The following is a 14,528-nucleotide window of genomic DNA, read 5'->3' as shown; positions in this document are numbered from 1 at the left end:
TCAATTATTCTTTCAATATCTCTGCTCTATGTTTTAGTCTATATATAAATCATTCACCTCTTTTTTATATTGACAAATGTTTTGAAGCTGTATGTTATATGCATTTATGTATACATATATATCATTGAATGTGTATAGAGGTGAGAATAAATAGATGACTCCTCAATGTAAATGTAAAGAAAAGAATTCTTGCATTTCTAAGAAATATTCCAGTGTCTTTCAATAGATTATACTTAATATTTATTAAACAGCAAAAGGTCTTTATAAGAAAATGACTCCAAACTAAGTAACATAAAATATAATAATCATATACAGAGATTCTCTAATGTTGTACTGTTAAAAAGAGCAAATTTATGATACTTTCATAAATTAGAAAGAATTTTTAAAAATGCACTATAAGAAATGTTTGAGAGCTACCAAATATCATCTTAGGAAAGTTACAGTTGGTACAAATGCAGACTGTGCAAGCGTTCTGAAGAGCAGGTGGCTCTATTTAGTAATAATAAGTGTAAGAATACTCACTGATTCAGTAATGTTCATCCAATTACGGTTTGGATATGAGGACTTTGTGTTTGAATAATTGGACCCCGAATTGTACCAGTGTTAAAACAGTTGTAGAACTTTTCAAAATGGAGTTTAGCTGGAGGATATAACTTCTGGCCACTCCACAGCTCCATTTCCCTGTTTGTGCTGATGATATAGAGTAAGTTGCTGCCACATGATCCCATTGCCCTGGAAATGACTACCATCATATCTTCTTCCACTATATTTGACCATATTTCAAATCGTGAATCATAATAAAGACCTTACAGATTTAACATTTCTTTCCAATAACAATCAAATAGCACACAGAGAGAATTCATGCTTGAGTTGTTCCTATGAACATGGTCACATGTTCTTTAGGTCTTACGGGTTGTTTGCAGGAAGTATGTGGAAAAATTTAGAGCTACAGTCTTGAGGAGGCTTAGATATTAATAAGTAATGCTTCATGAGCTATTTTAGTATAGTTATGAAATAACATGACACTAATAGAAAACAACACACAAACAAGCAAGCAAACATCAAACAATTGACAGTGGAGATCTGGATCATACGGTTTCAAAAGAAAACAAAGTATATCATAATGGACCAAAGACTAGTCATGATACGTTCTAATGATCCGTGTCAGGAGGTTGAATTCAAAAGTGATAAATTTACTAACTTGGTTGAAAATGGAAGCATAATCTTTAGAATATGGCATAAATACTGTTCATTACTTTTAGATCAATCATGCACAGGTAGAAAATAAAGCAAAAGTTGTGAAAATAAGCAGTTCAATGAAGAAAGGAATCTGAATCTCGTTAAAGTTATATTTAGGTTGTACTGTGAGAAAGTGGCTACTATTAATAGAGAGCTTAATATCACTAAAGAGAAATCATACCATTTTCATTGGTACAAAAGAAAATATATCTGAGTATCAGACTGATTCATGGTATTTTCCAGTATGTAAAGAGGACTCTTATGAAAAAATATTCATTTAAAAGAACAGTGCCTGAAAAGAAAGATTCTTCAAGGTACTCATCTGGAAAATGGCTGCCTGGGGAAATATTTTTCCATGATTGGCCATGATAGCACAGAGGTTTCTGAGGCTATGGTTCTCAGTGTCCAGACATCTCACATGGAAAACATCTAACAGGGACAGGAGAAGTTGGAATTCTCACATGGGGCTGCTTTTGAAGGAATGAAGAATACAAGAGTTATGGAGTTCAGGAGGCTTGTGTCAAAGTTCCTGATAAAAGCAGAAGAGGCCAGCAATGTGTGATAATAAATAAGGCCAACTGCAAGGAATTCTCCAAAAGTCCAGTGCATACGTTGCAATGAAGAATTTGGGATATTGGAGTTACCAGAAATATACAACCAAGATTGTGTTGGTTGTCAACTTGATGAGATGTACTGTTACCTAGGAGTCAGGCTTCTAGGTAAGATAATAAGTGAAATATCTTGATTAGATTAATTGTAGTGCACATGGATCCTGGGCTTGGATCCTGCATTGATTAAAGGAAGAAAATGTACAGTATTTATCATTCTCTGCTTCTTTTCCATGGACACAATGCATTCAGATGCTTAAAGTTCTTGTTGTCATGACTCTACTGTCATGATGGACTATAGCCTCAGACTATGATAAACCTTTTTACCCTTTAGTTGCTTTTGTTTTGTTATTTTATTACATCAAGAGAACGTGACCAAAACTGTAGCCAACCTAGAATAACTGTAGTCAGTGAGTGAAGAAGTATCAGGGTCCAGCCTGTGCTGCAAGCACCAGGACTGTTGGTGGGTCTACCCAATCCTGAGGAATCCCCAGTAGTAACAGCATCAAGCCTAACATATGCATATTGGGAGTTACAGAGTTTGGCATAAATAGACTTTCTCTTTAGTGTGTTCTTACCATGCTGAGAAGAGCTCTTGGTGCTGCTTCAAGAATATTAGCATATTAGCAAGAATATTTACGCTGGGCTAGGACAAGGCAGTAGTCTCAGGCAAGAATTTGACATTGGGCTAGGACAAAACTCAAGATGAATACAGCTGAGGAGTGTTCTTTGTACCTTGATTGTCTTGCTAAGTCACTAAATACTGTAATCATAAGACATTTGTTGATGATTTGTTTGTTCCTTAACAAAATTTTTATGCTTTCTTTGTTTCTTGCCTACTTTGTCTTTGACCTAGAATTTACCCACTTCTTTGCATGTACCTAGAATGTTATAAAAGCAGATTGGAAAAAAAATTACCTGCTTCAAACCTGTACTTCGTCCCAAGAGAGCCTGTTGACTGAGTGAGTGGCTTGGTGAGGTGGCACCCAAAGTGGGGCTGCAGTACAAGGGGAACCATGAAGGACATGATGGGAGGCAGTTGTGGGGGAAAGCACCCAAAAAGGAAAATATAGAAAACTTAGGCAAACAGTAAAACCCTGTAAAACCTGGGCAGAGTAATGGCAGAATGCTTATTGTATATATACTTAGAGATATGCTAAAATCTAGAGGAGCAGAGATAATTCCCATAGTTGCTTTTACTCTTTGGAATTTAATTAGAGATAGTTTAGACACTAGACATGAGAGAAAGAATGGGTTTCCTCCCCATATCCAGGAAAGCTTTGGAAAATAGAAAGAAAATGAAAGTAAGGTGTTTCAGAACTCTCCTAGGGTGAAGAGGAAGTTAGGAGACATCCTGCTTTCTTTGTCATTTCTACTGGGGGAATGCCTCGTTTTGGTTCTGGGTCCCTTAGCTAGTATATTCATGTCCTTTTAGTGGGACATCTGGTTCTCATCCCTCTCTGTCTAATGTATGTCCTTGGCGCACCAGTCTGTTCATATTAGTCAGTATATGTCTGTGGTTTCATTTTGTGGCTTGATTGTTGCTCTGGTACATATTCAAAAGAAAGAAAGTGTTAAAACTGTATCTACTGGTTTTTCTCTTTTTAGGCAGTCTCAGTTGACACAAGAAAAACTGATAAACTGCATTGGAACCCTACAGATGTAGCTAGGAGTCTAGCACTGCTGGAAAAGCCCTGCTGAGGACTGACTGTAAAAGCTACTCTTAAAGGGGCCAGCAGCTTCTCAACATCTCTAGACAGGAAGCTAATGGCTGTTTCTCCTACAGAAATCTCTGTGGCTGTGATTATTGGATTAAGAAGATGACAAGTTGCTTCTACATTGAAATTGTAGCTAGAAAAATGTATGAAAATTTGTCTGTCTAGTCTAAATAAGTAAATATGTATAACCATTTCACGTTAATTTCTGACTGGTCTTAAGTATCTAAATATGTTCTGCATGTCTTGGTTCTAGATTATTGGCTTATAAGTTATTTAGTATGGTTAAAAGTTGGTAACATCAGTAACAGAAAGTTGGCTTAAAACTGGTAACTCCAACCGAGTCATTCTGGGGAACAACATGGCATGAACCAACCCAGGGAAATAGGTCTCTAAGATACCTCTAAATTGGGATAATATTTTATTAATTTCCTGTCCTAGAAACCAGACTTATAAAAGATAGGATTTAAAACAATGTTTCTTTAATGAGATACTAAAAGCTGCACCATCATGCATTCATGTTCAAACACTGGCAGCCAAGCTATGTAACATGAAAATAATGAACTTGGTATTGATTTAAGAGAGACTAGATTTTTTTTTATACTGGTAAAAATGGCTTCACCTTCCACAATTATGGTTTTGCTCTGAAACTACAAAGAAACTTTTAAAAATCATAGTTAAATATACATAAAGCTAATGGAACATTGATAGTTTACAAGTCAATATTTTAATTTTCTCTTGGTTGTCTTATGAATATAAACTTAAAGATGCTTCACATCATGCTAAAACATCTCTGTTCAATCAGTATATCTAGCCCTCTGCATTGAGGAAAAAATGTTCTGTGCCAACTTTTACTAGGTCTCAAAGGCATGAGTGTAGTCCTGTTGTCTAAGAGTCATTTGTTAACTATATTTCCAAAATATGAATATCAATACAATGGTAAATACTAATATACATCTTCTTTTAAACTAAAGTTCACATAAGCTTCAGAAAATCAAGAGTCCTAAGACTTAGACTCCTTGTCACAGATCAAATGGATTCCAAATAAGTGAACCTGCCTATTCTGATCCAATACAACAGATGGCCCCAAATATAATTTATATAAACTAAATTATATCATAAAAGTTAAAAGTTATATACATGGAAACATGCATATAATAACTACATGCAAGTTTGCACATGCATGTTTATATATAAATTATCTATGTTAAAAGTAAATTATACAAGTTATTTAGAAGTTATATTCACTGAAAATTTATATACACTAATATATACAATAAATATAAATTATACTCATTAAATATTAATTACATAGTTTAGATGAAAACTATATACATTAAATATAATTCATATGTGTTAAAATATGAATTAAATATGAGTTAAATTTATAAAATATAAGTTGTAATCTACATAAAATAAATAATTTCACATTTCCTCAATAACATGGAATTATGGAATGAGTTCATGGAGCTCTAAAATTCGGTTATATAAAACAAAAAAAGGGGTGTTGTATACTCCTTCAACACAAAATTTTATTTTGACTGTTTTGACCTTGAATACTAAGGCACTCTTTACCGCTGAGTGTCTATGGCATCCTATAATTAGGCATACTTATACCTAGGTGAAACAGAAGTATCTGCTTACTGGGATATGGCATGGTTCCAATAGGGTGTTAATATGGGGAAGAAGGCATGTTTATGTTTTTCTATAGAATGGTGAAGAAATAAGGTGACTGCAAGAGCATATGGTTAGACATACAGATTATGGGACAAAGAATGATGCTAACCGTGAGCTTGCTGAATGCCCTGACAATGGTGACATGGAAGCAGTACTGTACATAGGTTCCTGACACACCTTTGCTACATCTTTCTTTATGGTCAAGGCCAGAAACTTGGAAGAAGAATATCTCTAAAACTGTAACTCATAGCATAGAGATGGGCATGCCTAAATGTTATGAGGGATCTGCCCCTGCTCTTCATGAGATATGATCTTGCGGATTTAAAACCACAGAGAGGTGGAACTGGCATTTAGCAAAATGTTGGATGTAAAGAATGTTTTATCAATCCCCAATGTGGTTTAATGATTCTAATAATATGTGAATTATTGATTGGGCAGGAAATCAATCAAACATTGGACAAAAGGAAATGTCCATAGGTCTTTGGCAATCACATTCAGGTCATTTTCAAAGGCATATTTGGAAATTAGATGCACCTGTCTATAAAGTTGTGATAGAAATAGATAATATTATGGCAATATCTGGATTTTGAACAAATGTTAGTGCTTGTGTTAAGGCTCCTAGTATTTTATTAATTGGTCATGTTAAAACTTTCTTTTTTTCTACAATATTTAATGTAAGTTGTATTGATTGTTCATTTTCTAATTTTTTTGGTGTATTGAAATCTGGTATATCTGTTATGGTGGTCTATCAACCAGCTTTTGTTTTATTGCCTATGAGTATAGCAGGACCTTGGTACTATGAAAAAGGCTTATAAATATTGGAAAAAGTGATTCAGGGTTTAAGCAAAAGCAAGAGGGTATTGGGTTTGATTATTCCTGGTATAGCAGCTTTAAGAGTTAGAAGCCATCTCAAGTGTCATGCTAAATACCTTTGTATTTGTGCCACTTCTAAATTTTACAATGACAGTTACTATAAAAGGGAGAAAATTCAAAGACATTTGCAGGGTATTTGGCATACTTCTAACATCTCTATGGATATTTTAACTTTGCATACTAAGATTATGAATTTAAAGAATGCAGTTTTGCTGAGTTTTAATACTGCAGATACTGCTGATAAAATTATTTGTGGGTTAAGATTAGTACTTCCATCTTGGTCAAGCTTCAAAATTGGCTCATGTAGTTTGATCATTTTGGCTCTTCTTGTCCTGGGAATACCTTTATTCCTGCCAATTTTGATAAAACTTGCCTTTAAGAATATCAACATTCTTGTGGCCAAAATACATGGCCTGAAACTAAAAATGAATTCCCAGACAACATCTCTAGTTTAACAAGCTGGCAGTCAATGACAGGTAAGATTCTGTACCAAGCTTACCAACCTAAGACAAAAGTGCATTGCTTTGGATTATGTATATTCAATGATAGGTAATAAAAGCATTCTTGTCAGAACAACCTAAGACATGTGAAGTTTAGTTTATGAAATTAAAAAAAGAGGAGATATGGTGAGCTCATAGGAGAGTTCTTGATGCTGCTTCAAAGATATTGGCAAGAATATTTACATTGTGCTAGGATAAGTATGTAGAATCAGGCAAGGATCTGATTTTGGGCTAGGAAAAGACACAAGATGAATACAGCTGAAGAATATATTCTTTGTTTCTTAATCAACTTGTTAAGTCACTTAATACAGTAATCATAGGACCATAGGTTATGCCTTGTTTGTTCCTTGATTAGTTTGTACTTGGCCTAGAATTTACCCTATTATTTGAATGTACCTAAAATGGTATAAAAGCAGACTAGAAAAAAATAAATCCACTTCAGCATTTTCTAGGGTCATGTTATAATGTTGTATAATTTTCTTTTATCTTTAATCCTCACTACCTCCCTTGAGACCCTGTTGGCTGACTGAGCTGGCTTGGTCACCAAACCATCCTCCTGTTTACTCTATACCACTGCATAACATACACATATTTTTGACTTTCGGAGAGATAATTGTAAAGAGACTTCTTTGAGTACTAAAAGGTAGTCCTAGACTTTTGTAAAAGGCTTTGGAGGACCCTTTAATTTTAACTAAAGTCACATTTTAGCCTTGAGATGTCAAATATGGGAGTGTAACATTATAGTTTGAAACTTCACATGATTGTAGAATCAATCTTCTAATTAGTGGCAGTAAGTGGTCAGCTTTGGACATATTAAACATGGAGCCTAGCCGGGCGGTGGTGCCGCACGCCTTTAATACCAGCACTTGGGAGGCAGAGGCAGGCAGATTTCTGAGTTTGAGAGTTCAAGGCTAGTCTGGTATACAGAGTGAGTTCCAGGACAGCCAGGGCTACACAGAGAAACCCTGTCTCAAAAAAATAAATAAATAAATAAATAAATAAATAAATAAATAAAAAATAAACATGGAGCCTGCCAGATGAATGTTCAGAGGAACAGTGCTTCTATCTTATAGCAAATATGCTTTCAGACTTAGTTTTATTGCTTTCAAGTTGATGTCATATAATATCAAGGAGCTGACAACTAGACAAACATGGGCCAAACCACCGTTATTTCTTCAATACTTTGATGAACCAAATCTCCACTAACCATGAGTCAAAATAAATCTTCCTTTATTTGTTACTTGTTGGAAAATGAGAAAAGTAACTATGCAGGGATTAAAGCAATTTTTCTAACATCGTATAAAAAAGGATATCTGTACATTTATAGTAGTAGTATTAGTGAAAAGAGTTTGGGGTAAGTTAAAAGTATTTATTTGGCATATGGATAAGCAGTCTCATGTCACACTGTATACAAATTACACATAGTAGATTAGTTGTACACAGATCACAAGTAATAAAACAGTACTTAATGAGAACATTAGCATGATAAATTATACTATAGGGGATTTCTTTCATAAATTTAAACATATTAATGCATAAGATGGTCTATATTTTATATGAAAATAACTGATTCAAATAGGAATGGCCATCTCTTGGTAACTGAAGTAGGCTTTAGAGACAAATTAAAAGAGAGGTGGAAATGAGAGAAAGATTCTCTATAAAACAATGTTGGTTCTGTGCTGAGTAGCAAGGGCATTAATTAACCCATCCTTCCATTCATGATCTCCAAAAGATAAAAGGGAAATGGGAGGTAAAGAGAGTGATTAATATAGATGTTGTGAAAGAAAAGATAACTGGCCTAACTATTGAAAATAAAATTTCGGAATAAATATGCTATGTGTTGCAAGCTACAAAATTTTATATTGCAAAGATGTATGCATTATTCAAGTAAAAAATCTTGGTTAGAAAGGCTTAAAAGTACAAGCTCTTGAAAGTTTGATATTCAAAGGTATTAAGGGAATGTGAGACTACACAGCATTGAGGAGGTAGCCACTGGCATCACATCAAACCTCAACCTTGGTGTAGGGAGTATAAATGTCAAAACCTGTTGGGAAACCCTGATGATTAATGTCATTGTCAATCATGTCCAGATAGCTCCTCTGAAACTGATCAAAATGGAGACTTCCCTTTACCAACAGGAATTCACTTTCTCTGACCTTGTCTTGGGATCCCTCATACCCTCTACCTGAGGGAGGTCAAATATATAAATGGTCAAATGACAAACCAACAGGTTCAACTTTCTCTTTCCCGATATAAGTCTACCCAGAGAGTACCTGAGATTCTAGAACACTTCTCCATATCAATGTGGAATTTGCAGTATTTTAAACTCCAATCAATGAAATTACTCTAAGTAGAACTCCTTCCAACTCTCCAAGGCTCATATATAGCATTGGTTCAACCAGAAAAAAGGTATGTACACAAACTAAGATTAACCATTAAAATGAAGCCTGCCAGTCCATCCTACCCTCCTCCAAACTCTCTAAGGTAGATCAGGTACTGCAGTCCCTACCTACTCGAGATTCTGCTTCGTCTTTCTAGCCCTGTATGAATAATAATAAATGGTGGTTATTAATAAATTAGAGCAAATATTTTAAAACAGCTAACCAGAAGAAGAGAATATTAAAAATTTTACAGCATTTAAATTTATAAAGAGATACTAATAGCTATTGGTGATGACAGTTATCAGAGGGGACGAGGGAGACCATGAGTGATAAGCACGCCCATACTTCCCATCTCATTGATAACTACTATTTCAATGTGTGTGTGTGTGTGTGTGTGTGTGTGTGTGTGTGTGTATCCACAGGTGTTTTCCAAAGACAGAACGACTTAACCATTAGTTCTCTTAGGACTGTAGTTGAAGATTTGGAACTTCCTGATGTGAGTGCTTGGATATTAATTTGGATCCTCATCAAGATAAGGAAGCAATCTTAACTACTGAGTAATCTCTCTATCCGCATTGTCAAATACATTTTAAGTGGCCTTCTGATAGCCATGGAATTTGAATGATAAAGAAAGTTGGTGTCCTTTAAGAACCATACGTCTAAAAAAAATTAAATTTTAGCAGATCACATTTTCTTCAGAGTAAAAGGATGCTTGCCTAGTGGGTACATGTAGACTATATGAGGATCAAAGATTGAGAGAGGAGCACACTGTGGTGTGATCATTTCACTGCAGTGTTTTTGAATCTACAGCTACAGTCTCTTTCCTAAAACATAATTGGTAACAATAAAACATTTCTCATCTAAACTATGAAACACTGGAGGAATAAAAACAAAGATGCCATTGTTGGGAATATATAATTTGCTTCAGGTTAAGAGGAAACAGGAAGAAAGTTATAATGTTCTTCATGGTAGTAGAAACATTGCAAACTGGCCAGAGGCTGCCCACTAAAGAGCATATAGCAGTTAGAAAGATAAACACTCCACAGAAACTTCCTGAATTTCTAGTAGAACACCCAAAGAAAATGGTGTCTGAAAATTAAAGCAGAGACATGATAGAGCATTTTAGAAAGGCAGAAAATGAGAGAACAAATAGAAAAGTGAAATTTGTAAAATTTATTAAATAAAAATCTGAACTATAAAAGTAATAGTTATTTATAGTGATTATATTTCATAAGTAAGACTTTAGATATGAACATAAAAAACAGAAATGAAAAAAGAAACAACCCAGAATTGTAATAAAAGTAAGCATGTGAAGAATTTCATAAGCAAATAAAATATATGAAAGCTTTACAGAAAGAATTCAAGGTTTAAAAAGACCAAGGATGTTCTGGCTCTAACGTATTTAAATCATAAAGCCTACATAGACCTAAATAGAGAATCATGAAGCTCCCTATTTCTTTTTTTCTTCTTCTTGTATTTTTTGACATGTCAAGATGAGTTAGCATTGGTATTAAACTCATGAGCAACAACATTTACTTTTGAAAAGTAATCATGTAAAGAATGATGGAGAAGAAAAGGGTGACATGAAGGAAGAAACATTCATTTTAAAGTCCATGAGTTCCATGGCAATTTACTTATAATATTCTATGAGTTGTCTGCTTTTCCAAAGAGATGAAATAACAGAAATATAGAACAAAATCTTTTATAGGTAGAGAAGTAGATCAATTAATAAAACATATGAATCACATAATTGTTGACAATAGTGTTAATTTTTTTGTTTCAAAGTGCTATTAATTATCAACTGGCTAATTTATTCATGTAAGAGGACTTTTTTTTCAACCTTCATGTTATAATACAAGTTTGCTTTCCTCCATCATAAACAAAGCAGGTGTGACAAAAGCAAATTATGATTTATGCAAAAGTTGTTCTAGGCACTTCCTCCCGCGCTGAACTTAAACTAACTCCATTAGGATTAACTTTGATCCTGGTTGTATACATTCAAAAGTTTAACTTCAGAATAGTAGAAACTTGTTAGCTATTAACTCATTAGTGATTCATGTATTGTCTATCCACTCTGATACCTTAATATCACAGTCTATATCAAAGAAAATGTTTTTTCCTAAACTATGATCATAACATATTAATAGTCAAATCTGATAAGTTCTCTATTCCTAACAAAACAAACCTTTTAACACAAGTTACTCTTTTAGTTTCTTATGAGGATTACTTTATTTAGAATCTTGGAGAAGCAAACATAGATTAAATATTCCTTAATATCATAGGTGAGGATTCAAGTTTTAACAGGAGAAAAGAATCACACATTACTAAAAAACCCAACAAAATAGAAGATTAAAATAGTATATAATGGTCTCTGAAAATATAATAGTCATTGGCTGTATAGGACTTTTCCCAAATTAGACTGGATATATTTCTAAAAGCAGAAAAAGGTCTGTAATTTGATTTCTGATGTTCAATTTTTAATTAGATTGTAATGATAAATTAGAAGAAAAAGAAAACATGAGTATAAAAAGTCTATCAAACCATGACCAAACAACCTATTAGGAATATGGTTGTCCTACACACAGAAACATACATGGATAATAAAATACTTAAAAATAGAAGTGTCTGGTTTAGAGGAGACCAAAGAATAACTTGGACTTCTAGAAAAGAAGGGATGAAAAATGGCTCCCTAGTAGAAGAAATAAATGAAGGTTCATAATGCGTAGGTTCTTAGACATCTAATAAAGCTTATAAACTAGAAGACTTCCATAAAGCATAAGAACTGGAAATCAACTCTATATGTTCATAACCTAAAAATAAATATATTGAAATGCATTTATGAAGATTAATCAAGATATATCCATGGATGCAATAATAAAGTCCGTATGTGTATTGGTGCCATAAATTAAAATTTATTTTCATCACTATTTTTATTTCTTCTTGTCTAGTAAATACTTGAAATAGTTCCCAAAGAATTTTATTGATTAGATGCCTTAGAAAACAAAACTTTCTTTTCTTTTCACGTTTTCAAGTGTCAAGATGAGTAACCATACATATGCTTCAATACAAAACATATTTTTAAAAAGAGAATCTAGAAAAGAGTGATCCATGTGAAGGAAGAGCAAGAAAAAATAAATTTTGTATTTGTCTAACAGCGGCCAAGCCATTCTTAGTGAATAGGTTGAATTATTAATAATATTCACAGTCTGAAAATTAATTATATTTTGAGACATGTATAATAGTCTATCTTTAATCTATAACTATCATCTATCTACCTATCTATGTTCCATTTACCATCCTTCTATCAATGTGTCAATTTATCAATCTGTCATTCATTATTTACCTCTCTATCTTCTCTCTATTTATACCTATTATTTTTGCTGGATAAAAATTCATCCTGATTGGTAACCATATTAGTGGTCTGAAACTCACATTAGTAAAATGAAGGATGTTTTCTCTCATCTGGAAGTTAATTAAACTGCTGTTTTTCTCAACAGATTTCAGAAGTGTGTTCTATCCACACAACTGTAAGGGTCAGCAGGACTCAATACAACTTAAAAGATAATATAAATTTATCAATATCTGGTGTCCAATTTTAGTAAGGTATAATTTCAAATGTGCGATGTATTCATGACGAAGGGCTGGGTAGAACAGTAGAAGGAATCAGAGGGCTATGGGCCTGAGGGTTATGATAGGAAGGAATGTTTTAACACATAATTTTTGGAAGGTTTTGGAATAGGTTAAAATTGACTTACGACATTTAATGGTGAGTTACAGAATAAATAGAGTCCTTTTATTATTTTTTAAGTGTTTTGGGATTTGTTTTCATAGTTTGCAGTATCTACTCACCCACACTGGTGCAGCTTTCCCCATCAGTATCCAATGCCCAGCCTTCATAGCAGGAACACTTGACCATGTGCTTGTGCTGCTCGCATACTTGACTGCACCTCAGGTGAGAAGCACAGTAGTCGACAATTTCACAGGTTCTATTGTCCTTCTTGAGCTGATGTCCTTCAGGGCAGGAACAGACAATTCCTCTTCCAGGAACAACAGAACAGTGGTTGCTACAGCCTCCATTGTTCAGAGAGCATTCATCTGTCAAGGGACAGATGTTCTTGGTCAGATTATTTTTCTAAGTCCATACTACTCACTGATTGAATTCTCTAAGTCTGGAATTAGAGTTGGAGATTTTAGAACCCAATATAAGTCAATCCCCAGCACTCAGTGAACACAAACACTTTTAGAGATGATTCAATAGCAGAATTGATTTATAATTGATAAGCATTGGGAATGCAAGTTTCCATTTCTACTAAGTTTATAATATAGCTTCCGTTGGCCCACTGATGCACATGTGTTCAGTACTTTTGTTAAAACTAGGAAAATTACCCTAAACCTTTTAGAAGCTGTTCAAAATCAGTTGTAAATTTCTTTCAGCAGAGAGACAGACATTAAATACCTGAGTATTTAATGCTTATAAATAAATATATATATATGCATATGTAACTACAGTGAGGAATAGTTTTCTTTGTTCCTTGTGTCCTATATATTGGTTGTTATGACTAACTCAGTGAGGACATGGAAATATAATATATAATACAGAAACAAAATTTTCTAGTATTTCAGCACTAGTAATAAGCAACCATTGTTCACCATATGCATAATGAAAAAAGTTTATAAAGAAAGAGAATGCTTTCCTCATACCACTTGTATTTACACTTTGGATATGTGCATTTATTATTCTTTTTTATAATCACAAATTTTTAGGCTCTAGAAAAACATAAAATATATCTAATTAAATTTATCACCCTGCCATTTAATAGTAAATTAAAGATAGCGTATGAATAAAATTAAAGTAAAAAAAGGAATATAACTTCCAAAATTTGCATCAGATTTTCAGTATGAGCAAATTTCAGAAAGTCATGCTCTTGAGTAATGTAGCAGATTTCTGTTTTTACAACCCCACAGACCCTACTATTTTCTCTACCTCCGTACTGTTCTCAACAATTCCCTTATGTTCCCTACAGTTTCCTACTACTCACAAGGAAGAGACAGATACATAGTAACAAGTCTGGGGCTTCTTATTATTTCTTTGCACCAAAAATATTGTTTTGAGTTCAGCATGCATAACTTTAATCACTGAGCTAAGAAAACTGAAGCAGGTGGATCTTTGTGAGTATGAGGTCAAACTGGTGGCCACAGTGAGTTTGTTGTTGGCACTCTCTGCACTGTGAGACTTTATGTTAAAATAAAACAAAACAACCGCATCAAGCAACAGTAAAAGTCAAGGAAAAATAAGAATTTAAAAATTGTTTCTCAAAACAGATCTAGTTGTTCTTCTTCAGGGAAGTGCTAAAAATAACTGTTGTATAATAACTGAAAAATTATAGTAAAATTTTCATATAGAACCTAAATGTTCCTGGTGACTCTAGAAGTATATTTCTTGTAAAAAGGGGCTGTAATTCCATTAGCTATTTTTCTTTAAGAATTGAATTCATGTTAGGTATTATTTTGGAAAGAAAAAATAGATTTATTTTC

General features: G+C 33.6%; 1 protein-coding gene across 1 annotated transcript in view; it reads right to left on the bottom strand.

The window, feature by feature from the left end:
• The window catches only part of Lrp1b (LDL receptor related protein 1B), a 1,533,520-nt gene that overhangs the window by 643,536 nt on the left and 875,456 nt on the right, over positions 1–14,528 (bottom strand). The window contains exon 22 of the mRNA XM_028754677.1: positions 12,843–13,088. Coding sequence (XP_028610510.1) covers positions 12,843–13,088 — 246 coding nt within the window. The remainder of the gene's footprint in view (positions 1–12,842; positions 13,089–14,528) is intronic.

The sequence above is a fragment of the Grammomys surdaster genome, unplaced genomic scaffold (genome assembly GCF_004785775.1).
Source record: "Grammomys surdaster isolate TR1022 unplaced genomic scaffold, NIH_TR_1.0 126035, whole genome shotgun sequence".
Taxonomy (NCBI): Eukaryota; Metazoa; Chordata; class Mammalia; order Rodentia; family Muridae; genus Grammomys; species Grammomys surdaster.
The sequence above is the reverse complement of the archived record's forward strand: the minus strand, read 5'-3'. Positions and strand labels throughout refer to the sequence as shown.